This window comes from Lytechinus variegatus, chromosome 12 (assembly GCF_018143015.1).
Source record: "Lytechinus variegatus isolate NC3 chromosome 12, Lvar_3.0, whole genome shotgun sequence".
In the NCBI taxonomy this organism is placed as follows: domain Eukaryota; kingdom Metazoa; phylum Echinodermata; class Echinoidea; order Temnopleuroida; family Toxopneustidae; genus Lytechinus; species Lytechinus variegatus.
Genome location: NC_054751.1, coordinates 15360828 through 15388821, shown reverse-complemented (window position 1 = coordinate 15388821; position 27994 = coordinate 15360828). Strand labels below are relative to the sequence as shown.

Here is a 27994-nt window from a genome sequence, read left to right as displayed (position 1 = left end):
ATGGAATTCCATGTGTTTAGGGAGGAATGAAACTTCATTTCACATGAGTGGACCTGTCCTTTAAGCAAGCCCTTTAGTCTCCCTCAAGTAGCACTTTAAGTCTCACAAAACTTGCTCTATGACTGGCTCCCTTAACTAGCACTTAGACATGACATTATGTCTCATTAAAGTTCTCTTTGAAACACAGCCCCCAGAAATTCATTTTCCTCTCATTTTCTCGACTTCCCACCCTTTCCCCACCGCTTACCGGACTTCCAATTGCCCTTACCCCTCCCCCTACCCCGCCCCTTACCCCCCTTCCCGGCACCGGTGAACTTCCTTGGAGTCTTTTCCCCTCCTGAGGTATTGAACTGATTCTTGAAATCAATCAAACAAGGTGGGTTCTGCTTCAAGCTTTTGAAGGCTTTGATGGGGGAATCACTGAAGGGAACTCCCGGTCGTAGGACCCTGTCGTCACCATCAATGTCGTCATCATCATCATCGTCGTCGTCATCGTCAGAGTCCGCAAGGAACTCATCGAGGGCGCTAGGTGAGTTGGGACCACTTTCCTCATCAGAAGAGAGGACTGTAGTTCTCTCTGCTCTCAGATGTGACGTTGACGTTGCCTCTCTACCGTTAATTTTCAATGCACTTTTAGCTGGAATGGAACAAATAAATAAAATTGAATCATATTCAAACATGAATCTGAGAACGATGGACGAAGAAGAGACTCAGTCATCATGACAAGAGAATCAGTAACATGCAAAAAAAAAAAAATTTTTTTGGGCTCCTTCTCGCAACCTACCGGTAATCCCTTAATCTCCACCATGTAACAAAATTTAACATTGCATTGAATGGGGACTTTCTTTTTTTTATTTTTCCTGTGCTCGTTTGAGAAGTTTGGGGGTGAAATCGCCCCTACCCCCCCCCACCCCCCCCCCCCCCCCCCCCCCCCCCCCCGTGCAATTGTTTCCCTGATCTGTAATCTTTAGTAAATAACAGGTCAAATGTTGACTGAAGTAAATAATGCTTAGAATGGTGTGAGCAGGGATCTATCTGCTATACAATTCAAAGTAATCAAAAACATCTAGTGGCCGAAATGACCCGAGACTGTGACAGTTGATACATGTATGACATCATTTGCATTCGTTTGCTTGTAACTCACCGGATAACATGTGTGGAATAGCAACACTAATTCTATTTTCATTGAATTGACAGAATGTGAGGTATTTCTGATCACTTTCATACCAATTATCCATTCACTACTACTCAACAAAACCTGTAACAACACTTAGCTGGCACCAAGGCATTTTATCAAGTATAATGCTTCCCCTAAGGTTTTAAGACATCTTTAAATCTGTCATGATTCTTTTAAAATACACATGAAATGAAATTAATAATTTCTTTCCTAAATATAACAAATGAAGATTAAAAATGAAGGTATTTTAAACTATGGCCATATTGGCATAATTAACAAACAAAAAATGGAGATCACCAAACAATAAAAACATGGTGACACAAAGCGAGGCACAAATGTACACAACAAAAAAAGGGTAAATTGCCAATTCGTCCACTGCCAGCTCGTCCACTCACCACATGGTCTACTTTCATTTAGTCTAATTCCATTCCGCCATAAAGATTTCGTCTAACAACCATTTGGTCCAATCACCACTTCATCATTTCATCTATGACCATTTCATCTCATAACCAGTTGGTATAATATCCATTTCATTTTCATTCATTTTGCACAATTACAGGTCAAGTCCATCTCAGAAAATTGTTGATTTGAATCAATAGAGAAAAATTAGACAAGCACAATGCTGAAAATTTCATCAAAATTGGATGTAAAATAAGAAAGTAATGACATTTCAAAGTTTCACTTATTTTCAAGAAAATTGTTATATGAACGAGCCACTTACATCCAAATGAGAGAGTCGATGATGTCACTCACTATTTCTTTTGTTTCTTATTGTTTGAATTATACTATACTTCAATTTTTACGAATTTGACAATTAGGACCACCTTGCCTGAAGCACAAAATGTTAAAATAATGGAATTCCACGTGTTCAGGGAGGAATGAAACTTCATTTCACATGACAATGACGAGAAAATAAAAATATTTCATATTTCATGTAATAAAATACAAAAGATTTAGTGAGTGAGTGATGTCATCAGTTCCTAATTTGCGTAACGACTGAGATGTGCATGTAACTGTTTTGTGAAATGAAACAAAACTTTAAAATGCCATAAGTTTCCTATTTTACATCCGATTTCGATGAAATTTTCAATGTTATGCTTGCTGAATTTTTCTCTTTTTATTCAAATCAAGTTTTTATGGGGGTGGACTTGTCCTTTAACACTTAGTCCAATTAGACCAAATGGTATATGAACTAAATGGTTATCGGACCAACTGCTAATTAGACAAAATGGTGAGTGGACGAATTGGCAATTAGACCATGTGGATATGGTAGACTGAATGATAGTGGACGAATTGGCAATTGGATGAATTGGCATTAGACGAATTGGAAGTAAACCTACAAAAAGGCCATAAACATGCCCAAATGTCACGCATAAACCATGTCAAAAAGCAGAAAATCAAAATAGACTGAAATCAGGACAAGAACACTATAATCACATACAAGGAAATGAAAGGTCTCAATGAAATGCAGTGGCTTTTAAATGTTGGTTTGAAATCACAGATAATGATTTCACGTTGCATGCTTGAAGGGGAATCAAACCTTAGTAAAATACTAAATGGAGGGGAGAAAATTAGGAAAAACAGAGAGGAGAAGATTTGAAGTAAAATGTGACAATGAATAAGAGAGTTTTAATGTATCAAGAAATGGGGTTAATTAAAGGGGAATTCAACCCAAATAAAAACTTGTTATTATAAGGGAAAAAAAATTCAGACAAGTTGATTGGTGAAAGTTTGAACAATATTGGACAAACAACAAGAAAGTTATGAATTTTTAAAAGCTGTAAATATTGGTAATCACTATACCCATGGAGACTTCAAATTGGCCACATATGGGATGTGATAGTGATGTAAGGCAAGGACTACTCTTCCATGTACTCCAATACACATTATGGCTAAAATGTCATTTTTCCCAAAAGTTTTATTTCAAATTATATTTTTCGTTCATGAGGACATAAAAAAATATACTCCCTGGGTTATATTTAGATTACTGCCCCAGGGGAATGGGTACTTAGGAGAAAACCACAAATCCCTGATAACAAAGTACATGGCCTATGGGAAAGTTGTCCTTGCCCCTTGTCATAATTTACTTACTCAATTGCCAATTTGAAATCTACGTAGTATTAGTGATTTCAATCTTAAAGCAACTATTACTTCCTTATTACTTGTCCGATTTCTTTCAAACTTTCACCATTCTGTTTAATTTATTTTTCTCCTTCCCAACACAACTTTTATGGCCAAGGCTGGATTCCCCTTTAAGACAATTTAAGCCTCACATTGGCAACTTGACAAGTAGATTGTGACAAGTGGAAAGGAAAATCTCCCATTTGTTGTGTACATAACCAGGAATTTTGGTTTTCTCCTAAACCTTTTTTCTCTCTGAGCCAAAATTACAATATAACATGCATGGCATAATGTTACTGCTACATATCCTCGTGAAAAAAGATTCTGATTATGCCTAATTCTGAGTATCACTTTTGGGGAAAATACATTTCATTCATTTTGTGATTGAAACAAGTGGAACGGTTGCTCCTACCCTGCATCACAATGGCATTACTAATGTGGTCACACACAAAGTTTGCTTAGTCATGACAGAACATATTTCTACCACTATAGCATACAATAGCTATTATCCAGGGGGCCCCGCCGGCCGGCTGGCATGAGCTTTGCATGAAGCCACTGCAGCTAGCTAGCTGTGCGCTAGCAGCCTATTCAGACTCAGGGTGAGTCAGGGAGCTGCGATACGAAATGTTGCTGCTAAGAATTCTTCCACAGAACTTTGAAAACCTACGTCAAAGTCACATTTTACACCAATGAAATGCCCTTCTACAGTCCATATTACTAAAATCTGGTGTACCCTGCTAATTTGCAAGCATTCCCAAAAGGTAAGTGAAAATTATTTGCTTGGCTTTTAATTATATTCCAGTCACAATAGCTTGTTGCCGCAGCTGTTAAAAAGTATTTATGGCTTCTTCATTTTTTCCCCATTTTTATATTGATTTTGTTTTCATTCATTTTCTTTTCTTTTTCTTTTTAGCAAGGTAAAATAACAGCAAACCAGGTTTACATACAAGATGTACAAAGTGAAAGTAACTCAGTGGTATTGGCTGCATGTAGAATTAATATTTCAGAAGTTTGTTTATTCATTTTTAATGTTTTTCTTTATATTCTTCTGACCACCAAACTTTGATATTGGGTCACCCCAAAAAAATTATTTGAAGGTTTTGGTGGCCCAACCGAGCCAACACCAAAAAAAGTTAATGTGGAGCCTTGTTAATGGTATGGTTTATGATAAAAATTTGTTCAAATTAATTGAAACTGTGGGGTAATTAAAATAAAACATGATCTAAATCTAAAGAAACAAGTGTGAATTTAGCCATCCTCTCATGCAAGATTTCAAAACCTGACCAAACTCAATAAAACAGTGTCCATAAAACCTTCATGAGCCTTCCTTTTTAATTCCAACTTCAGAATTGTTACTTGGGGACAAGGTGTTCTTTTGTGATAGACATGCATGAAACAGACAACAGTCAACATGCAAACACAAGACAACTTGAACACCAGAATTAATCTAACCATTAGGTGTTGGTTATCCCCCCTGACTAAGGATATCTTTAAGTCCGTCTCTCTGCATCTTCTCCTTCTAACGCACCTCTGGTTCCTTGTGCAGCAGCGTTTCCCCTCCTGGAACGGGACAAACCTGCCGTTGACAATTCCGTGGTGGTCGATGACGTCTGCCTACTGGTTGAGGACGTTGAGGTGCTTACCGCACTGGGGATTGCATCACTAGCATTTTCGTTGAGGGCAGCAGACTGTCTGGTGTTCCTAGATGGGGTGCTGGAGGATTCCACCAGGGAGTTGTTGGACGCTTCCATGGAATCCAGCTCGTTCTGAACGTGCGTTGGGTAGTGGGCTTTGAGGACAAACTTGCTGCAGATGAAGCACTTCTCAACTTCTCCAGGGTCAGAGTCGTCATCATCACTTTCTGTGGCATGGCTGGAGGTACTGTGAAGTACAGAGGGAATGAATGTCACAAATATATATTCATCAAACCATGCATACCACTTGAGTGTAAAGATGATGATGATGATGGTGGTGACGGTGGGTGATGGTGGCGTTGATGATGACTGTCATGATGCTGATGATGGTAATGATGATGAGGAGGATGAGGATGATAATGATAATTAATGATGATGATGATAATGATGATGATGATCATCATGATGTTTTTGCAAATGGAATTGGGTGGTATGAAGATGGCGATTATCATGCATGATGATACTGATTAAAGGCAACACTGCAAAGGAATGAATAAAAAATTTTACCAATGTAGGTATTCTAGATTTTTATATAAAATTTAGACACAAATTTATACAATTAATCCTCACGTTTTAGAATGTAACTTGGCCCTCTTGGATGATGGATGGTTGCGATTTTGTTGCCGCGACGATGACGAGGATGGTCCAGGACCAGTGACTGTAATCTCGTTTCGGCGTACCATATCCATGACTACATTATCAAAATGGCTCATACTTCCCACACTGGAAGTAGGGCTATCGCTTGTATTTTCAGAGCTTGGGAATGTGCGTTTTCTGTAAAGGGAAAATAATGATAATATTCTACTATTAATCAGTATGTAATACGTCAGAAAGACATCTTTAAGTGCTTTACTGATATAACATTACTCTACTCATCAGATCCTGACTTATGGCCCGTATTCTGAAGTCGGGACTAACTTAGACCATGGTCTAACTCTGTGCTAAAATTATGAGAAGCCAAACATTTCAAAATTTTGTTTACAGTGAATGCTTCTCATGTTTACTGTGCTCTATACTAACTCTTTAATGGTGAAGATAACTGTCATACTTATCCTTTCCAGGCAGTTAGTAATGTTTTGGGGGTCAAATTAGCTGATACATTGAACCTCTACTTTTAGAGATTTATGTAACAACTGGCCTTCCATAGTTATACCACAACTTAAACCAGAGTTTAAATTAAACCCGACTTCAGGATACCGACCAATGTGTGCACTTTTTCCATTCCCTACTGAGCACTCCAAAGAGAATTTTGAAGTGCTAGTTTTAACAGGCATACTTCATAGGCTTTTGTATCCTACAGGGGGACTCAAACACAATCCTTTGATCACAAGGCAAGAGCCAGAGCTACTACACCATTATGGTCCCGAACAACAGTGAAATTTTATAAGGTTTCTTTTGAAATGATGAAATGATCCTCATATGGAACTGTAAACAGATCTAACCACAGTTAGCTACATACAAAATTTTAGCAGCCCAGCAATGATAACCCTGCACATGAACTTAGACTTAATATACTTTCATGACACCAGCCCTTAGCTTTCTCCTTAAAACATGGCAATTCCAGATGATCATAAATATTTCAAACATTTCCAGCATCCATCCACTTACCTGATGTTTTGTTTCCTCACTGGTCTGGGAGCCTCCTGAGCTTCTCCAGAGACAATCACGTCATCGTTGTCACCTTCGTTGTCTGCATCATCCTCCGATGATGTCCTATCCAGCATCTCCATCCTGGCCACCATTCGGTCGCGTGGACTGGAAGGCCTGGGAGCAGGTACTGGTCTAGGTCTTCTGACTGGCTCTGGCCTTGCTGGTTCTAATATCAGAGATTTCATAATACAGCATTAAATAGTGTTTCCCACCAATGGAATGCTCCCCAGGGAGTGGAGATTGGGCTTCACTGTGTACTGGTCTTACCAGAATCTGATGACAGGGGTGATAATAGACCTGTAAATTACTGAGAACTCTTACCTTGTCACGATGTATTAATGCATTATAAAAGTGGAATGTTTTTATCAATAGTTTCTCCCTCCTCAAAATATTACATGACAATAACCTCCCCCCAAAACCGCCAAATTTGTATGAGCAACTGCTAATAACATGTTGCAGAAGAGAGAGACTCTTTTGCACCAGTGCTGGTGGAAATCATCTGATCTAATGGATAGAGCTAACAAACCAAATCCATCAGGTATTGATATGATAAATCAGGAAGTATGTCATAATTCAAATAGTCGGTTTTCACTGAATTATATATTCTGAGCTACTTAAATGTAAGAATTTCAGTAGCATATAACAGCTTTCAGTGAAATCACCAACATGAAATAATCCTCAGGTCAACGAAAGGCTCATAAGTATTTGCACAATGATTGATGAATCAACATGGATTGCGACAAAGGATTCTTAACAGCATGCAGTCGAAATTTATGTCTCTGCCATCGCCAGATCTAGAAGATATTACACAAATGGTTTCTCAAAGTTCAATAAAAATTCCTTGGTGACATTGACCTCATGACCCCAAAATCCCATCAGATCAATGCAATCTGATATCCACACTTGGACCAAGATTTAACTTCATCCGTCATCTGGTTCTTTTGTTATCGCAAGAACGGAAGTGGGACAGACTTAAGATCTGACAACCCAAACACATAGGCCCGAATTCACAAAGGTTGTTTTGAAAAGCTACGGTTGAGTCCATGGTTTATGCAGAATTCCTGTATAACTTACGCGTGTATGAAAAATGTCCAATCCTGATGCACGCTTTTGTCACAGTGCGCCAAATTGACGCCTGTTGCCGTGGTTATCAACGCTATTTCATTCATGACTCCACTGTTTTCATTCATGAGTCCACTCTTCAAAAAGTGGACTAATGAATAAAATAGCGTATCTTAACCATGGTAACAGACATCAATTTGGCGCACTGTGACAAAAGCGCACACCAGCATTGGACATTTTTTATACACGCGTCTGATACGCGCTAAATTCAGCGTAATTTATACAAGAAATCTGCATAAACCATGGACTCAACCGTGGGTTTTCAAAACCACCTTTGTGAATTCGGGCCATACAGTCTGCGGACACATCAGTATGCATGCATCACATACCTGCATTCTCCACCGGTCCGTTGCATTCTGCTGCGTGGACCTCTATAACTGTCATGGCAAAGGTGACCCCACAGAGAGGACACTGCACACCTTCTGCTTCAACCTCATCACCATCCTGGACGACATCTTCCTCCTGTCTGTTTTCTTCATCTTGTCCAGCCGGTCCAACGTCCTCACCGAGGTCTTGGTCGCTCTGGCCACCTCCTTCATCAAGGATGTTAGCATCCATGTCAGGTATGGGGGAATTTGAACCAAGGCTAACAGCTGCTTCATTGGAGTTCTGGCAATAGACAATGGCATCTAACAAAATTAGCCACATGAAATATAGTATGCCAACGTGTAACTGTTTCTGTGGCCAGTAGTCTTCTCCTTTATCTAATTTCTTCATATCGAGAATTGGATTTTGTTATGAACACAAAATATTAAGAATTCAAATACTTCATAAATAGAAACATTTGGGTTACTAACAAAAGGCAATTTTTAATGTAAAGAGATGGGATTAATAAAATGGCTTGCCATAACCTATATACACTGGCAAAACTGGCTAAAACATTCAGGTGCAACATCCCCTTTAGATACATCATCCTGAGGCCCTAGTATAAGGTGAGATGATATTAAGACGATACAAGAGATAATTACATGGCAAGTGAAGGAAGTGATTGGCAATTTCCTTACAAGGGTGAAGGATACAAAACTTACTTCAATCCCATATTCCTGGAATAAGAATAAATTGAACTACGATAGAGAATGATGAAGAAATTATGAAGAGAAAGAGTTCATTGCTCTCAATGTCTTCATCAGCAAAACGCTACAAAAAATATATTGCATGTTAAGAGAAAGTACTTGCCTGTACTTCTAAATCGTGCTCAGGTTGTTCATCTTGATGCTCATCCTCCTCCTCTCTTGAGTCATTTCCACCTCTGGTGTCATCTGTTCTTGGAGTTAAACGTTCCCTTTCACTATTTTCCACAGCACCATTGATTTGATTCTGTTCAAGACTAGAATTGTTTTCTTGTGCATCAGTTTCTTCACCATCACTTTCAGCATTGTTTGATTCATCAAGCCTATTCACATTGCTACTTCCCACATCACCAATGCCATTTTCTTCTGGACGTGAATCCCTTAATCGCTTTGCTTTGTAATACTCTAGTCTTTCTTCCTCAAAGCTATGAGCTGGTCCATAAAGTGAGCTGGAAGCAAGTTTTGAGGATGCAGAAACTGCATCACTGTTGCCAACCCTCTCAGCTTGGTTTGTGGACGTTGGACAAGATCTTGATTGATCAGCTCCAGAATCCACACCTGTCCTTAATGTAGGCATTACAGAGGCAGTTGCTTCTCGATGATTGTCAACTCTGGACACTGAATGTCTTGCACTATTATCAGGCACTGTCGAAGATACCCCTGAAGCACTCTCTGCAACAATGGCTACATGCGTCCTTGCATCATTGTCCACCCTGAGCCGTGGGGACGATGGCTGAGGGCTTTCCATTTTGTCCCTATTAGTCTGCACAGTTCGAGGTGAGCAATGCCCAACCTGCCTTGGGGCACCACTGGACGGTCTCACAAGCCCCCTACTGGACTTCCCACCAAATACCGGAGACCTTAAAGAACTACTGGACTGAGATTCTGTTGGGGTGCACCTTCTTGGTGACACTGTTGCAGTCAAAGGAGTCCTGGGTGTCGTGTTTCCTGGAACAACCTCTACATCGGCATCACTATCATCTGAACCTGATAATCTTCTCCTTGCCTCTCTCTTTCCAGTCATATCAGATTTACTTAGCCACTCTCCAGCTGATTTCTTTTGTACAGGAGAAACCTTAATGACAAGAGTTCTTGAACTTGATACTTCATTGGTGGTTTTCAAACTAACTGATCCTACAGTCCTGACATTGTTCTGGACACCCGAAGACCCACTGTTTGACTTTGTCCACTCCACCTTTGGCTTAAATCCTGCAGGCCTAGCTTCTGCCTGTTGATTTCCAGGCACTACTCTTACTGTATTCACATTAGTGTTATTCTGAAAGACTTTGTTTAGGTGCCCAAGCTCATTTCTCAAAGGCTTTACCAGATTTGCCTGGTTGGCCGCTTCAGGATTATTTTCCTGGCTGTTGCCTGCATCCTCCTCCTCGGATGACAAGTGCCACTGGAAGACTTTCTGGCCACGCTTCTTATGGACGATTGTGTCCTTGACGTTTGGTCCGACTACAACAGGCTTTCCCATTTCCACCCTGTGTTTCTGTTTAGCTTGTGCCTTCAAGAGACGGACTTTATACTGGTAGAATAGTCGCAGGATCACAGCAGTGTAAGCATTTGGTAGGACTCCGGCTGGTCTCAGGAATGGACTCTTGTAATTAGGCTGTGGAAAAAAAGAATTTTTTTTACCATGCATAATGTGTACTTCTGGTGTAAGTCTATGCCATGAAACATGTAAATCTGACTCCCTTTATGTATGACCTTCCTAAAATAACCTGTCATGATTCATCTTTGCTTTCTACCTCATATGACAAGGTGAGATGTTCTTAAAGTAATGTAAGAACGGTCCCACATTTAGAAGGATGTTTCAGAGAACCGCCTTTCTGCTTCTGATAAGTAACATACAATGTATCAATCTTAATTTATTGATGTTGCTGTAGTAATGCAGCATAAAATGTTATAAAATAAAGAAAACAAATATCACACAGAAAATGCATGTAAAAAACTTAGTATCTAATACAATGAAATAGAATATTCAAAGGTGTGACAAAAAATGACCGCCACAATACTGTATCCATAGGGACAATCTTCCCTAAAAGATGACGTTGTGGGTTTATAATCCGAGATGGAGAGCAGGGTATTACTTGATAGATTATCTAGTCATGAAAAAGCAATCTCCTCCAAATTTGCAATCCCATTTATTGTCACTACAGCAAAAGTTAATTATTAATGAGTCCTATTATCAATACAATACAACTAAAAGCTATGGTAATAAGCTGAGACAAGTAATTCTTAGGGTTACTAGAAAGAATTATATATATATATATATATATATATATAACATATTTTTTTTGCAAATAACTTACCTTTCTATATAGCAGAAGAAAGAACAACCATAAATGGAGAAAATGCAAAAGGGAGAAAAAAAGTAAATACAATTAGTCAAAGGGAGATTGCATTAAACACCTAGTTCAGATATGAGAAAACAAAACACAGCAAAGTTTGTAAGTGTTCAGAGTGCCTGTAAGACATACTGTCCTACTTTAAATGCTAATAAACATGGATTTGCTTCAGAAAAAGATATCCAGTTGTGCACATAAACTTGTGAATAATGAAACCAGTGTGTTATGACTTGTAACGTGATATATAATGATAAATTATCCTACCATGGAGCTTTCTTTCTCTGATGGTTAACCAAAATTACCCGTTTACAAAACATGTTGAACAGTTTTCAAAGTAAATGTAATGGCCCATATTCTGAAGTAAATTTGAATGAGGCCGGGGACTAACTTTGAGCTAAAGTTTTGGGAATCCGAAAGTGTCAAAACTTTGTTTACAAGTCATGTTTCTTATGTCTACAGTATATTTCCTCATGCTTTTATGGTGCAAACTAAATCAGATATTATTCCCAGACAGTTTGAATGAATCGAGTGTCAAATAAGCTGATAAACTGAACCTGAACTGTGAGAGATTTGCATCGCATTTTGGTACCCCTAGATAACCCACAACTTTAGACCAGAGTTGTGAATGTTTCTGTCTTACCTCTTATCGACAAGCGCTACCCCAGCATTGCCTTGGAACCTATCAGGGAAATCAATGAAACCTGCATCTTGCGAGGGTGGTGCGCTGCTGGACTCATCGTCATCGACCCTGACTTCCAGATCGACCTCCGACACTTCCGAATCTGATTCCTGGGCAAGCCTTGGGGCTTTGGTCTTATTGCTGTTGGTCCTGGGTTCAGATCCCTCTTCGCCATTTCGTTTCCTCTTCCGCAAACTCAGCCTGGTCCGCCTTGACTCCATGTTGGAACTGCCACTGCATATATCAAAAACACATGACATTTATTTTTCTTTACGGTGTCTTTTCGGGAAATTTACATTACTGTTTGCGATCAATGCATTTTTTTATATAGATGATTACTAACTCCAGTGAATGCGTGAACGAATGAACTGATTTTATATGCTCCATCATGGGTGTAGTTTAACAAAAAACAACATACAAAAACCCATCCACCCCCCCCCCTCCCTCAATTCACTTTCTATGCTGAATGCTGATTAAACCAATTTACCAATTATTTTCAAGTTTTACATCATCATACTTCTCCATACATTTTGCCAATTGTCTGAAAATGAGTACACTGCTTTTCTGACCTAGAAACATAATGAGTGATTTCAAGAATGATTCTGGTCTTCAGAGACCTTACCAGTTCAGTGCTACGGTACAATAATTATTACCCCCAAAATCAACACCAGCTTTCTACAGAAATCTAGAAATATCACACTGTAGACAGGATAATAAGCACTATCTGCTATTCATTAATATCAGAATAACCAGATATTTCTAATATCCCAGACTACTTCACTGTTTTCATCCTTCCTAGTCACTTTACACTTTTTTTTCACACCTAGTTACCAATAATGCATATAGCATTTCCATTGATTTGAAAGCAGGATAAAAGCGCATTGTAGATTAAATGCTTTGCTCATGGGCATAGCTGCCGCAGCCAGGGATCGAACCCCAGAGTTTTTCATGTATAGCCATGGCACCTTCACTTTTAAACCCAACCTTACCAACATCATCTGGTCTGAAGGCACAGACACAAACTAAAACTTTGATCAACAAGTGGGTCTTTACACAAGACTAGCAGATATAAAACTTGCTGTTTCAATTGTAGGCTGCACTTTCAGACCAATGAACTCGAGTCAAGGGTTTGCACAGCAGACTATACATCATCTCTGCCATCATGACTTACCCCCTGTCTTCCTCTTGACTGTGTGTAGATTCAGGCTGAGGCTGTTGGGAAAAGAAAAATAGAAAGGATGGAGACAAAAGAAGTAATGCTATGAAATCTAATGTTAAAAGGGGAAAGCGGACAATGGTGTGTGAGTATGTGTGCGTAATTAGCTTTAACAGACATGAAATTAGACCAAGAGGCAGATGGAGATATCTTACCTCATATCTTTAGAAGGATATCTTAACTTAACGTTTAAGTGAGCATACCAAATGGAAACAAGAACAAATGGGAATAGACCAAGTGGGATTAGACCAGGTAGGATCAGACCAAATAGGTTTAGACCAAATGGCAATTACTGATTTCTTACATCATTTACTTCATAGTTTGTCTTGACTATCCACAAACAGTTGAGTGAGCATACCAAATGGATACAAGACCAAATGGGAATAGACCAAGTGGGATTAGACCAGGTAGGATCAGACCAAATAGGTTTAGACCAAATGGCAATTACTGATTTCTTACATCATTTACTTCATAGTTTGTCTTGACTATCCACAAACAGTTGAGTGAGCATACCAAATGGATACAAGACCAAATGGTATTAGACCAAGTTGGATAAGACCAAGTGGCAGTTACTGACATTTTACCTCATATCTTTGGTAGGACGTCTTGACTGCACACAAACAGTTGGGTAGGCATACCATATGGATACACAATCCAATTGAAATTAGACTAAATGGGATTGGACCAAGTAGGATTATACCAAGAGGGAGTCATCACTTTCTTACCTCATACCCCTTGTAGGATCTCTGACTATCCACAAACAGTTCTTGAGAGAGCGGGTCCTGGTCCTCCATCACATCAAAGATATCGATGCTTCCATCCTGCGATACTGTGTTTGGATCCTCCAGAGGGCACACCTTAGCAATAGCCTTCTCACTGGACTGGGTGGGGCGACTGCTAGATGAGTGGGGTGGCTGCCCAGCCGTTATCTCCTGTCAGAAAATTCAGTTATACACATTAATGGCCATACGGATCATTAACTTCAACATTTTGAGATTTTCGGCACTTGATGATGGGAAATTCAAGTTCCTAATGCATACGAATTCTAGCATGATATTTCAATTTGAATAACTGCAAGATAAATTAAGCTAGCTTGAAAATATGATCTAAGGCTTGGGCCTCAGGGGATTTACAAGTCCAACTTTGTCAGACTTTTCATTACCAGAACATACAATTAAGCATTTCTATGGACGTCAGGGAAATAAACTAAAAAAGGTGGTATTCTCATAAGCTAAACCAAGAGTGAACAAAAATTTCAATTTAAATAGGCCTGTTTCATAGAACTTGTTATAATAACAAATTTGCAAAAATAGTTAAAAGCTACTGAAATCCGTCAATCTGAATGGCTGGTAGTAGATTTGTTGTAAATATTGTGCATTTGTTATTTTAACAAATCTTTACGAAATGGTCCCCTGGTCTGAAAAAAACCTCAACAATCAATACTAGTTCAATAAAACAAAATTGATAACATCTTACCTCATCATCCGACTGCAACAAGATGGAAGATCCGACAGATGAATCATCATTATCATCATCTCCATTTCCAACCTCATCGACATCTTCCACCTCCCGGCCGCTAGGCTCCCCTGCCACGCCCCTCTCATCGTTCTCCCCATTACTGATATGAGTGATGTCGCTATCCTCTGAATCGCTGCTTTCACTATCATTGTTTTCATTTGATGCGTCGTGTCTCCGGCTTGTCTGGGCTTGCGCCTCGCCATGGAGGGCCAACCCCACTTCCTCGGGCCCAGAGGAGCTCTGGTCACTATCTCCTCCGATGCCATTGTTGGTCTGTACCCTGTCCTCTCCCTCGCTCTCACCACTGCTGAGGATATCATCACTGGTTGAGTTGGTTACCGATGTGACTTGCATCTCCTGGCGACTCAGCTCAATGGCTCTCTGTTGAAATAAGGGAGATAAATGGTAAAATGTTAAATATATATCCGAAAAGTTGTTCCACTAATTCTCACATACAGTCATTGTATAGCCCATGAAACTACATATCCCGTCAAGTTTTGATAATTACATAATTACATGTTTAAATTATTACAAATTCCTACAAATGAGTTTCGATTTCGGCCAAGTATTTTCAGTCAAAAACAAGACTGTCACTTTTATTCTTATTTACATTATATAAATATATATATTCATATTTGTATATTCCAATTGCTTTTATCTACTTCTACTCCAAACAAAAGGGACATTTGAGCATCAAATGTTATTGAATAGCAAAATAAAGGAGAAACACAAAGCTCTTAAAAAATTAAGGCTTAAAAATACATTTCTCTACTAACCTTTCAAATATGACCAAGCCAGCAACTCGGGTCACAGGCAGCAAACTACAAGCCTTATGTTATGGCCAGTCTTAACTCATTTCTCATTAGAATCTTAAGGACCTACATTTTGAAATCTAGTTTAATTAACTGGTCATGTTCTAACTCTGAGCTAACATTCAGGGAAGCCGAAAATCAACATTTTGTTTACAATTGTAAGATTTTTATTATGTTTACTGTGTTCTTTCTGATACTAGTTCTTCCTCACTGCTTTAATGGTGAAGACAAATATGTCAGTCATCATTCCTGACAAATTAAACCTATACTAGTAGAAATCAGCGTTCTCGCCAGAAAAAAAATCACCCATGTCGGGGACTTGTGCTGCCACTCCCGGGGGTGGGTGCGGGAGGGGGGGTTCACCCCTCCCGCGCGGAAGCGACGGCCTTTTCATGAAATAGAGACCCCAAGGAAGCCCCATTGTGGCGTATTTTTAAGCCCACATAAATGTTAGGCCTGGGAGTAAACATCGATTGATCAAATGATTCGATTGGCATGCCGCCAATCACCAATCGATTAGCAAAATTTACACAAATCGAATGTTCGGCAGATCACGATTATGACATTGGGAGAAGTCGAATACCCAAGTAATAATAACAAAATGACAAGAAAACAATGATGGCACTTCATACAGGTTTAAAAATTATGGTACCGAGAGAATTTTTCAAAAATAATCAATGATTGTATTACATTCACAGTTACACACCAACATGAAAGCGCTCCGAATTTTTTTTAATCCCACCCAACCTTGCCCTCGATACACAAAATGAGTTCATTGTCTGCGTGCACAAAACAATAAGAAAACACACAACCAAGCTCACTTGAGCTGATTGGACCTTCGGATAGCCAATGAAACTTTTGGGGAAACAAAGAAGGCAGTGGTTCCCTTATCAGGAGAGGTCATGACTTCAGAAATAAATTGACCCCTCCCCCATCTGTGTGTGTGTGAGGGAGAGAGAAAGATAAGGGTGGGAGCCGGAGAATTCCTTTGTTTCAAAACAATAATGCAACCTTTTTTCTATCCCCCTCACACAATGAAAACTATATTCCAACATGCGCCCGTCTTCACCGGTACTTTCTCGACTAGTCTTCAAAAATAGACCCAGTTATACATGTAGGTTCAAATGATAAAAAATCATAATTTTATAAGGTATTTCAAATTAAATATTTTTCAAAATATTTTTTTGAAATACATGTGTAGAATCGTGGACAGTGCCACAAGTGGGGGCGGGGACATGGTGTGGGCAAGGGATGAAATTGTTCAAGAAATGCTCCACCTGGGGTCAGTCTCAAAGAATAGTTCATGAATGAGTTGTTTACATCTTTGGACTTTGCACTGGCTGTTCAATCTGGGCTGATTCATTCATATGCAGCGGTGTGGCACTTGGAGGGATGCATGTATAATACCTACTTTCATTTATTCTAAACATGTGACTTTGATGGAGATTTCACCATAAAGTAGGTCAACTATTGTGACTTAAAAGACCCGATTCCCGACGAACAATCGAATCATTCGATTATTTTTTCAGGAAATAATTGAATGGTAAAAATGACAATCGTCCCAGGCCTAACATCCATGCACCATAGCGGTCACGCACAGTTCTCAAACTCCTTTGCTATTCGTTCATTGTGTGCAGAGAGGGCGGGATAAAATGACAAACACAGTACAACTCCTTTGCTATTCGTTCATTGTGTGTATAGAGGGCGGGATAAATGACAAACACAGTACAAGTACATGTTCCTTGTATATGTACATTCAATGCATTTATTCCAAGTTCAGTAAGCGCAGCTACCGGTAGGTCATAGAGCATAGCCGGTGTGATGTGCGGGGCAGACGGGGGAATAGGCAACGGAACGACCGTACCGTGCCGTCATATGCCCGCAATAGCAGCCGCGAGCTAGCTGGGCGCCTTGCCACTTTCCTAGCCGTAGTAGGCCTGTAAGTGGTCTTAAGTTCGTGGGACTTCGGCGCAACCCGATAAATGAAGTTGATATCACTAAGATGAGTTCATGGAGTGTATTATTTTGTCTGAATATTTCCATTTAATTTTTCCACGCATGTCGCCACGCATGTCGCTGAAATTTTACGCATGGTTCCACTTGGTCTCCATTTCCGCACGCATGGTGTTTGCACCATGCGTGTTATACACTGGCGAGAACGCTGGTAGAAATTAGTGTTTTACAATTTGCTACCCATTGTTAAATCCAAAGTGTAGACCAGAGTTTAAATTAAGCCTGAGTTCTGAAAAAGGGCATGTGTGTATTAGTTGACAGTTACTGTATTACTGCTTACCTGAAATTCTTCCTCCTCTCGTTTTCTTACTGCAATATCAAAATCAAAAGAACATTCTAAAGTAAAACATATGTCATGAAAATATAATAACAATATAAACTGTAAATAAATTTGACAAAATACACAATAAGTCAGGTACACTGTTTAATTGAAAATAAAAGTTTTCAATTGATTCCCCTAAAGGAAACCAAAACCCAAGAAGAGAAGCGATCTTGTTGGAAAGAGTAAAATGAGAGGAATTATTTTTAAAGCTTCATCAAAATCAGTTATGAAATAAGCAATTTATGGACGTTTTGAAAAGTCTTATTGTACTTTCTATGGGATCCTCAAATCGGGAAACATGCTCCAAAATGGCTGATTTTGTGGACAACTCTCCATTTGTTTTGTTCACAAATTTTCATATTTTCCCACTAATTTTACATATTTCACATTATCTCCTCCTGTCCTTGACATACGTTAAGTGATTTATATTTTCCCATGTTGTGCTCAGAGGGAGGCAAAATGCAATTTGAAAGAAAATGAGGAAAATCTGAAAATTTTTCCAAATGCCTGTAATTCTGTTTCCAACTTGATCTAAACTTGGAATCCCATTTTTTTCAAAGAAAGTGCAGACAGCAAAAACATGAATCTTGTTTTGCATTGGTAAATTTGATGAATTTTCACATGAAAAGTAAAGCACCAAAACAAATTTTATATTTTTATTTACCAGTAAACAAAAATCACAGACCCTAGATTTACATGTTGCGCCTGCGTAAAGCTGTGCATAACTTTACAAAACAGCTTTTCACAATGAAACACCACCCAAATGGGTATATCATAAAGCTTTTCATACGTAACAAGCGACTTAACGAAAGACTTGTGATCCCTTCTTAGGAAGTACATCAACACCAATTAAATGCTGGTGGGTTATTATTCACCACAAGAAAGGATCACCAGTCATTCATAAAGTTGCTCATAACTTACAAACAGTTTAATGAAACACCATACAGGTCACATCATTGATAAATGCTGCAGTGAACAGGCAACGATTTCAATGTAAATTTACCATTGCATGAATTGCATAAATTTCTAAATTCATTTCCTACCAACACAGATGAACTTTCATCATCGTGCTTTCCGTAACTTTGTAAAGAATGAAAACAATGAGCTTACTTCTTTGTTCTTCCTCTTCTTGCTGTCTACGAAGCAGCTCTCTGTTGCTTGGACGGCTGACCCGATGGTTATCTGTGCTGGTGGTACTGCTACTCACCATGCCCATACACTCCACCTAAAAAAAATCATGAATAGGAATTATATGTCTAACCCATAGAGGAACAATGTCTCTCTTTTATAGGAGACCCATGACAGTTTCTCTATTTCCTAAAAGCTAGCAATCAAACATAGAATGTGATGAGAAACAACAACAAAAATGTGCTGAAAATTTTGATACCAATCCAAGTACAGTATCTGGTGCTGTTCCTGAATAAAACCTATACCGTAAGTAGGCAACACAGTGAAGATCATCACACTTACAAAGGTAAATTTGCAACTATTTTGTAGAATTTCAGGTACCGGTATTTTATACCTTTATACCACATCTACTGGAAAAATACAGTTGTTCCTGCAGTCAAGTTTCCAGGTCTATCTTGTTGTCTTCCTAACTTGGATAAATTAAAAAAACTGAGTCTGTGCTATTTGTGCAATGTGCTGTGCCAAGGTATTGAAATGAAGAGGCACTATTCCCAAGCATTTCATTGATTCATCATTGATTATGACTTGTGAAATCCACTATATCCATTCTTTCTTTTCAAAATATGACAGTGGACAGAGAATTAATGACTGTTACCAGTTTGAGCAAAACAAAATTGATTTTAATCTTATGAAACTGTACTTCTATGGCTTAAAGGCAACATGCCACATTGATAGACATTAGCTTATGTCCTGAGTGCATCAAACAGAATCACAGAACCTTATCTACTTGCCTCATCTTCATCTCCATTCTCTTGCCTCCGGTGAGAGGTCTCTTTGCTGCCCTCTCTTCGATTCCTTTCCTGCTCTGTGGGATTCCAGGAAGAGCATCCTTCCCTATCCTGCTCCGTAGGTTGGTTACTGGTATCGGCAAACGTCAGGGCAACAGGCTTACGATGGATCCGTTTCTTACCCATGGTATAAGCTGAAAAATACAAAACAAAAGACCCTAAAAATGAAATTTAGACAACATATTAATACTAAAATGTAATACGTGATTATAAATAATTATTATAATAATTATTATTTGTAATACATGATCATAAATAATTATCATAATAATAAATATTTATAATCACGTATTAAATTTTAATATTTGTTAAATAATAATTTTCATCTATAAATTGTTCTTCAAAACGGCATTCGCTAATCAAAGGTACGTCACAACGAAGCGGTTCAAGGGTCAGACCTATTGTATTTGCATTGTTGACAAACGGATCGAGGGATCCAACGAGATCGGTCTGGTAAGAAGCCTTCAATTTTTCACCTTTTTATTAACCAATTTTTGAAACCTTTGAATCCATTAGGCGTATGAAGGTGTAAAAATAAAATCACGAACATTTACGTGATTTCTATCCTCAATGATGGATTTCCTAGGGAAATCCATCATTGTTTACATATGTCTCATATACATGGGAGGCGGTTCAAGGCTCTATGATGAAGTAGATCTAGATGTCGAAATAATAAAAAAATATCATCATAGAGTCCTCAAGGCTAAGCTAGCCCACTCCTAGTACCAATGAGGTCCAAACATTAACATGTATGGACCTCATAGGCGACATTACCCAAAAATATGGGTTAGACAATGCTGTTCTGATTTCCAACCCAAGACTTTGGTAAATGTACGCCTTAATACAAATTGGAGTTACGTGATATGACTTTCATTTGGTGAGGAGACATTAAAAGTATTAATTAAGTAGTTCAAATTAAAATATATTATCATTAAACTTACATTTCAGGCCCTTTTTGTTGATTTTCGGTGAGCGTTCCACACAGCTGCGACGAGTGATCAACTCCGAAGTGATACGCGAACTGGTCAGCTGATCGGTCAGGTGATCGGTAGATTATCTTTTTGTCAGACGTTCATAATTTATGTAAAGCGTATCAATCTTCAGTATCTTGATTCCAAAGTATCAGTATTGCAGATAAATGTCAGTGGCGGATCCAGAGGGGGGGGCCCCGGGCGCGCGCCCCCCCTATTTTCGCCGGATTTTTTTTTTTTTTTTTTAATGGTTATATTTACTGGATTGGTACAATGTAGTCAATTTCAAGGGCTAGATCTAGTCAAAACTATATTTTAACTTACGCTCATGGCCTCTGTGTTCGCACAAATGCACCTCTGTCATACTGTATTGCAATATGTAAATTCCGGAATTCCAGGGCGCGCAAGTCGATTGGTTGGAAAGTTGCACCACTTGTAATCGGGAGTTGCAGTGCAGTGACCAGTGTGAAGATGTTGGATTGGATATCATTTTTTCCCAAAATTTTGTGTTTTTTGTAACATGCGTTTGTCCGTCTTTATGGCAAATACATGTAAATTGTTAGTAACAGATCGCGAGAGAAAGTGTCAACGATGCAAATGATGTCTATCCCCGAGATTATTCTTCACTCAAAGATGAAGCCCTATATCGGGCGCCACGTGCGCAGCATTATCATCATGCCTTGGTCATGTACGTTTTCACTGAAATGTATAGGTCCAGTGGCGTAACTACGGGGGGGGGGGCATGGGGGCACGTGCCCCCCCCCATCGGCTGACCCAAAAAAAAAAAAACGGGGAAAAGGAGAAAAAGAGGAAAAAAGGGAGAGAAACGTAGTGGAAAAGAAGACATTATTGTTCATTATAATGTTATATTATATCATAATTATGTTATATTACATAAGAAACATTTCTTTTCATAACTTTATGAAACATAATTTGCATAGGGCCTATGTCTTCATTGTTCCTGGTGCTCGCATTGTCTGTTTACCGAGATATATAATCCTGTTATACTATAAAACCTCCCGTTTTCAAGTCAATATACAACAAACTGCCAAATGTATTTCCTCGCACTTCGAGTTATTATTGTTTTATGTACAATAGTGTGCTTCTTTTTCATGACTACTTAAAAGTGATGGCCCCATTTAAGGTCTTAATATAAATCATTTCCTGTCCGTGCTTACGTTCGCAGTAGTGGCTTTGTGTAATATGTCTGCTCTCCATGAATTCGTAGAATCAGTCCTTAAAATGTCCCTTTTTCTGATCTGAATATCAAAAATTTTCAGCTCGCGCTTCGCACTCGCATCATTTGGTTAGTGAACTACGTATGGTCTTCGTGAATTCCTACAAATAAGCCTTAAAATGCCCCCTTCAGGTCTGAATTTCCTAAATTTTCAGCTCGCGCTTCGCGCTCGCAAGATTTGATTAGTGAGATGGGTATGTTAATCATGATTACAAGTGCTTTATGTGCATGTTTAGATGTAATTCTAACAAAATAAGCAAGCGCTTATGGGCAATCGCATTAGATGACTATGGTGAGATGTGTATACTCTTAATGGATTCCTAAAATATAGTCCTTAAAATCTTCCTGTTTGGAGAGTCAATATTTAAAAAAATTTCAGCTCGCGCTTCGCGCTCGCATTATTTAGCGAGACAGGTACGTATTATGGTTACAAAAGACTGATTATAATGTCCCTATTCAGGTCTGAATATCCGTTTAATGGCACTGTCCTTAAAATGTCTCTGTTAGGTCAGTATACCTGGCAACTGGGCGCGCTTCGCGCGCTCACGAAGTGACTCAAAATTTTTGCTGATGCCCCCCCAATGCCGTGACCCACGGTACGCCACTGTATAGGTCAGACATATTTGTATTTAATGTAAACTAACTTTTACACTTTCTGGTAGATTCAGAGGCATATTATCCAGGGCGCCCCAACTAAGTTTCCCGAAGCAATCATTCCAACGAATTATTATCAAGGAGCAAAATTGTATATTCTCAATCACCAGTCGACCCTACTCCGCGTTTGCTGTGTATAGGCAGCTATATGTCAGCGTAAGGAGCAAAGATTTTATGTGACGGGGGGGGGGTGGGGGTTGGGGGGAGAATAAAAATACTTTCGTGCTGGGGAAAAACGTCCCGAGGACACATTGTGTATTGTTAAAAAGTAGAAATTGTGACATTAACCCCCCCCCTTACCCCATTTTTAATGTTTGATAATCTATAGGTTTGCTGATTACAATACATGTATATCCATTACAAGTCTCAGTTTCGTATCATTTAAATTTGACGTTTCAATCACACGATGCAAGCAAGTGAAGAGCCTTTGCCAAATATATGTTTTGAATGACCGCTTGTCTGGAAACCAGCTCCTAAATGAGTCAGTATGTCTTTTATTCATGAAGTTACAGTGATTTAAGTGTGCATTTTTCTTCTAAAGGTGCTCTCAAAATACGACTTTTGGACATGATTTTTTGAAAAAGTCCTTGCCGTGGGAGGGGGGTATCCCCCCTCCCACACCCTCCCCCCCTCGGTCGCTTCGCTCCCTCGCCGCTGGCGCCCCCCCTATTTCAAAATCCTGGATCCGCCCCTGAATGTCATTATTGATTGGAATCAGTGGCGGATCGGGGGGGGGGGGGTGGGGGTGGGGGTGAGCATTTCTGCCCGATCCCCCTATTGAGATTTGTAGTAAATATTTTGGAATTAAATACGTTGTTCATACTAGTTATGCGACCCCTCCCTTATGATGATCACAGCATTATTTGTAATGGGGATATTTCGTTCATAATTATTCTTGTCTCTTCTTTCTCCTTTTTAGCCTTTTTTTGCTTGTTAAAACCTTTTTTCCTTTTTTTTTTGGGGGGGGGGCTCGCCAAATTTTACGTGGGTCAAAATTACCTTCATTTTTTTAGTGACAATCTTTTTTTCATTTGTCCAGTTCTACGCGAGACAAAATTACCTTCGATCATTATTATAGTTAAAAACTTTTTTTTATTTTTTATTTATTTTTTTTTGGGGGGGGGAGGTTGCCAAATATCACGCGAACGTTTGTCAGTTTTTACTGTTTTATTCGACTTATAATCAAATATTAAATGGGGCTTACCACAGTTTTTTTTTTAAGTCAATTCATAAGAATATTCCTCCTCGGGATTTGAGCTTTCTTTCATGAAATATCAATTTTTTTCATGATTACCAAAAATACTTAAAATTTTTTATCGGTGTATGCCTATAAAGCTTTAGCTCATGCGTTGCGCCTGCCATATTTTAATGCTGATCAACTTTATGCTTTTAATGAATTCCTAAAAACAATAAATTCTCAGATCATCAATTTTGTCGCAATCGAATAATTCGATTGCGTCTCTCTATCAGTTTTGAATATTCATAAAAAATATCAGCTCGTGCTTTTTGCTCATAATATTTTGATTAGTAAATTCTTCTCTTATATAATCGAGTCGGATAGATAGATAGATAACTAGAGAGAGAGAGTAGGGGGGGGGGGTCCCTCAGCTACTTGTCCTCGCTTATTTGTTATTATTTGTTATTATGCTCATGTTGTGAGAGCTTTGTGTTTTCACATTTTTTTCTTTTTCAACCTTTTTATTGTCTCGGAGCTTCCCTCTATTTCTTTACACTATATTATAATGTAGTCCTGTTTCAATCATTGGCGGCGGAAGCCCCAAATTTTAGGAGGGGACAACCTAAAAAATTTTGACAAGCAAAAAAAAGGCTCTCAACCCAAACATTTTAGGGGGGACGTAGGAAAATAAATTGACAAGCAAAAAAAAAAGGTCAACAACAAATTTAGGGGGGAACGTCCCCGCTTCCGCCGCCTATGGTTTCAATTCTTTTTTGTTCTCATTTCAATGAAAACATCATTATTAAACTGACGTACATGTAGAAGACTTTATTACGAAATTTTGACATTGTTTTGTTTCATTTGTTTGGCTTTCTTTTTTTCTTCTCCTCATCTTCTTTTTCTTCTTACTTTTTCCCTTTCCTTATTTTCTCTTCAGTATTTCATTCAGGTATCCGCCAATTTATACAACACCAAGCATATAGAGGCGGATAATCAGTGAGGGAGCATGACGGTGTGCCGCTCTAAAAAAAAGGAGGAATATTGGAAGAAAAAAAAAAGAAGGGATGGGGAAAAAATAAAGAAAAAAAAAAAGATGATGATGGCAATGACGATGATGAAAATTATCTTGGTGATGATGATGGTTGTGGTGACGGTTGTGGTGATGATGATGGTGATGCTAATGATAGTGGTGATGATGATGATGACGAGATGTAATTTTGTTATTTTGTCTTTGAAAAAATTAAGTAGTGCAAAGTTGAATTCATTTAAAGTTTATTATGAAAATAGCAGAAAAAAATTGGTATGCGTTCGAGGAAAATCCATCCCCCACCAATCTTTTTCAAAGGTAAGATTTTTTTTTTGCCCGGGGGGGGGGCCACTTCCATTCACGAGTGGATACCATGCGCGACCATGGGGTCTCGAAAAGCACCCTAAACACGTAATTTCCATATTCTGAAAATGATGCACCCCTTAACAAGTATTGGCGTGTGAAACCCTACCCTTAACAAGTATTGGAAACAAAACGATACTCTTGGCAAATATTCCCTGAAATGAACCCCTAAACAAGTACAGGAATGTTTTATTGTTACGGGTCCTTCGGTCGTCGGCTTTACCTTATTTGGTTTAGTACGACCCCACCTTCTACACCTCGCGCAAATCGGACTCTAAACACGAAGTGTTGGAGCAAAAAGAACATCCTTTATAAAACATTTTGATTTTGTTTTATCATCCCCGCAATTAGACCCTAAACACGACGGTTTTCCTAGCGAATTAATAGATACCCTTTTTTCGTTATTTTTGTGTTTTTGACACCCTTATCACGTTACGTAGGTAACGTGCCCTATCGTGAAAAGGACATCCTTTTTACGTTTTTTTTTGGTCGCGCATGGTATCCACTCGTCAATGTAAGTGCCCCCCCCGGCCCCCCCGGGTTTTTTTGTGACGGCGTAGGCCTTTGCAAGCAGCTATTATTATGGTAAAAAAGTAAATGAAATGTCAAGAAATACATGATAATGATTTTTATGGTACATTTTAGTAGGCCTATATCAATTCATACTTGTTATCAAAAAGAAAAAAGTGGGTCGTTACGGACCATTAAAAATGGGAAATTTGGGCATTTTATATTTAGGATAGAGCAACTGCTCGTTATAGACGTCACAATAAATCAAGCATTCTAAATTCTATCAACTCCATTTTTTGTCAAATAACACCTTCATCGATATTTTGAAATGATTTTTCTCATATTTTCATCATCTTTTTATCAGGGTGAAATTCCCCTTTAATTTACAAAACAGATTCGCAAACAATATCAAGAGTAGTGGGAGGCAAGGGTGGAAATCTAAGGTAGGGGACCAGGGGCTGGAAAACAGGCAAAAAAAACAAAAACAAACTAACAAAAAAAAAAAAAAGGAAGGTTTATCACCCCCAAAAGAAGGTCGTCTCGTCCAAAATACATGTTTTACTTCGATTTAAATGATGTAGGCCTATTTCTTTCCATCATATATAAAAGAACAAAAATAGTAGGGGGACATTTGATAATGTGCCCCTACTATTTTGGGTTAGGGGGAAGTGTCCCCCTGGGATTTGCGCCCATGTGGGTGGGGGGTGCTGCACCTCCTTTCGGAATCATTATGGAACAGTGTGAATAGTCGCTGTGATTTCGATCTCATACCTATAAAAAAATAGAACAAAAGAACTCCTTGACCACAGGCCAAAATGCCTAACAATTTTTCCGCGGCATTAACAACTCTCGTAAGGGGCGCTCCATTTATAAATAGAGTTGCATGTGTAGCTGTCTATGGCAACAGAATCCATCGCAGAATTGAAGCCAGAAGCGTGGGAATTTGGCAGAAAATTCAAGAAAAGAACCGGTGAGTACCGATTTAAGAGTAATTATATATTCATTAACATTTATTGAATCATAAGAATAAAGATTTTTTACGGAAAGAAAGCTTAGTTCTAAGCTAGGGCTGCCCAAATGCGTGTGAGTGGTGTCTCAGTTTCTTAACACGGGTAAGTATTGCGGTGTCGCCTAGAGTGAGCTAGCCCAGCGGCGCGGTTGCGATAGCGAAGAGGCAATGGTCGGACAGCTCTCTGCCGCCACTGTTCACCAAAATTGGAGCTCATGATTGTAGCAGAAACGGCGTAACGAAAAATATACGAAAATTTGGAGCGAATTTCTTTCTATTCTCAAATACTATTAGAAGAAAATGCTAATGCCATGCTTTGGAGCGGCTTTATTTGCTCTTTATCTCAATAATGCTTTGCCTTAGAACGGAAATTTAAGTGTAAAATGGGGGTCCCTTCGGCCTTCCGAGCATAACCAACACGCATATCATAAAGGCCTAGGTAACGCTAGATTAAGATTTGTGAAGTGCTTCTGTTCATGCCGTTTCTTTCTTTCTTCCTTCCTTCCTCCCTTTCTTTCTTTCATGCCCTTTCTTTCATTCAAAGCCTTTGTATCTGATGAAAAGGCGCTATATGAAGTGTATTATCATTAAAATACATGAATGTGTGTCTACCAAAAACAAACACAACAAAATCAACAATAAAAATCTCAGAAGAAAAAAAATGAAAATAAATAATTGAGATGATTTTTTTTTTTACTTAGCCTAGGCCCCAAGGCCAAGTCATATGTTAACTCGCAAAAACTTAACTTAGACCGATTTTTACATGTTTTACTGACCTTTGGACTACGATGAATATCTTCAATCAAAAGGAGTTTGACAATCCCATTATTTACGTTTTCAAGAGAATGCCGTAAACATGGTAAAAGTTAAATCTATCACTCAGTCGTCACGGCATTTGTATCTTGGACTTGGATCATAAATTCAGTTGATCGAGTCAGATTTTCCAATTAAGCATATGCACATTGAAAGATTCGTTTAAGAACCACATCGTCCCTGTATAAATTCGGAGTCCAGAATGATCGTCCCGCTCACAGAACGTACAAAACATTGTAATTGACCCCGTAATTGACAGAGGGGACTCGGAGAGGGAAACCATCAAAAAGACGTAGGTATAGAAAATAATGAAGAATAATTCTCATTTGATTTACCCAGGGTAGCCACTAAAGCTATAATGAATTTTTCTGCTAGCGGGTCCTGTATAACCTATTAATGTTGGCAGACCGGGTCGCCGGGGCAGTGGAACCAGGGCGCGGCGGCCGCTTGCACGGTCTCAATCCCTCCGACTATACTATTTTTTTCTTTTTATATAATGTGCATGCCTT

At 38.9% G+C, this 27994-nt stretch overlaps 1 protein-coding gene across 3 annotated transcripts; it reads right to left on the bottom strand.

The window, feature by feature from the left end:
• Positions 1-27685, bottom strand: LOC121424917. 3 transcript variants are annotated; one of them, XM_041620806.1, is made up of 15 exons: positions 27449-27685; positions 19668-19858; positions 18859-18973; positions 17707-17735; positions 14560-14982; positions 13809-14015; positions 13039-13079; positions 11829-12101; positions 11153-11156; positions 8941-10449; positions 8094-8373; positions 6601-6808; positions 5563-5766; positions 4827-5179; positions 1-637 (listed from the first exon to the last, which is right to left on the bottom strand). In XM_041620806.1, exons 2-15 carry the CDS (start codon positions 19848-19850, stop codon positions 210-212), a joined length of 4257 nt encoding a protein of 1418 aa, XP_041476740.1. In that variant the 5' UTR covers positions 19851-19858; positions 27449-27685; the 3' UTR covers positions 1-209. The 3 variants fall into 3 exon arrangements, with proteins under 3 accessions (XP_041476740.1, XP_041476741.1, XP_041476742.1); XM_041620807.1 differs by having other exon boundaries at positions 13039-13073; XM_041620808.1 differs by having other exon boundaries at positions 550-637; positions 4751-5179; positions 27449-27683.
• Between the last annotated feature and the right edge of the window lie 309 nt (positions 27686-27994).

Bases quoted from the DNA above. Each gene is read 5' to 3' on its own strand.
- LOC121424917 (XM_041620806.1), bottom strand. From the start codon at position 19,850: ATGGGTAAGAAACGGATCCATCGTAAGCCTGTTGCCCTGACGTTTGCC. The intron at 14,983-17,706 runs GTAAGCAGTAAT...TTATTTCAACAG, and splicing joins GAGAGGAGGAAGAATTTCAG to AGAGCCATTGAGCTGAGTCG. The intron at 8,374-8,940 runs GCAAGTACTTTC...GTCTATTGCCAG, and splicing joins AGCACGATTTAGAAGTACAG to AACTCCAATGAAGCAGCTGT.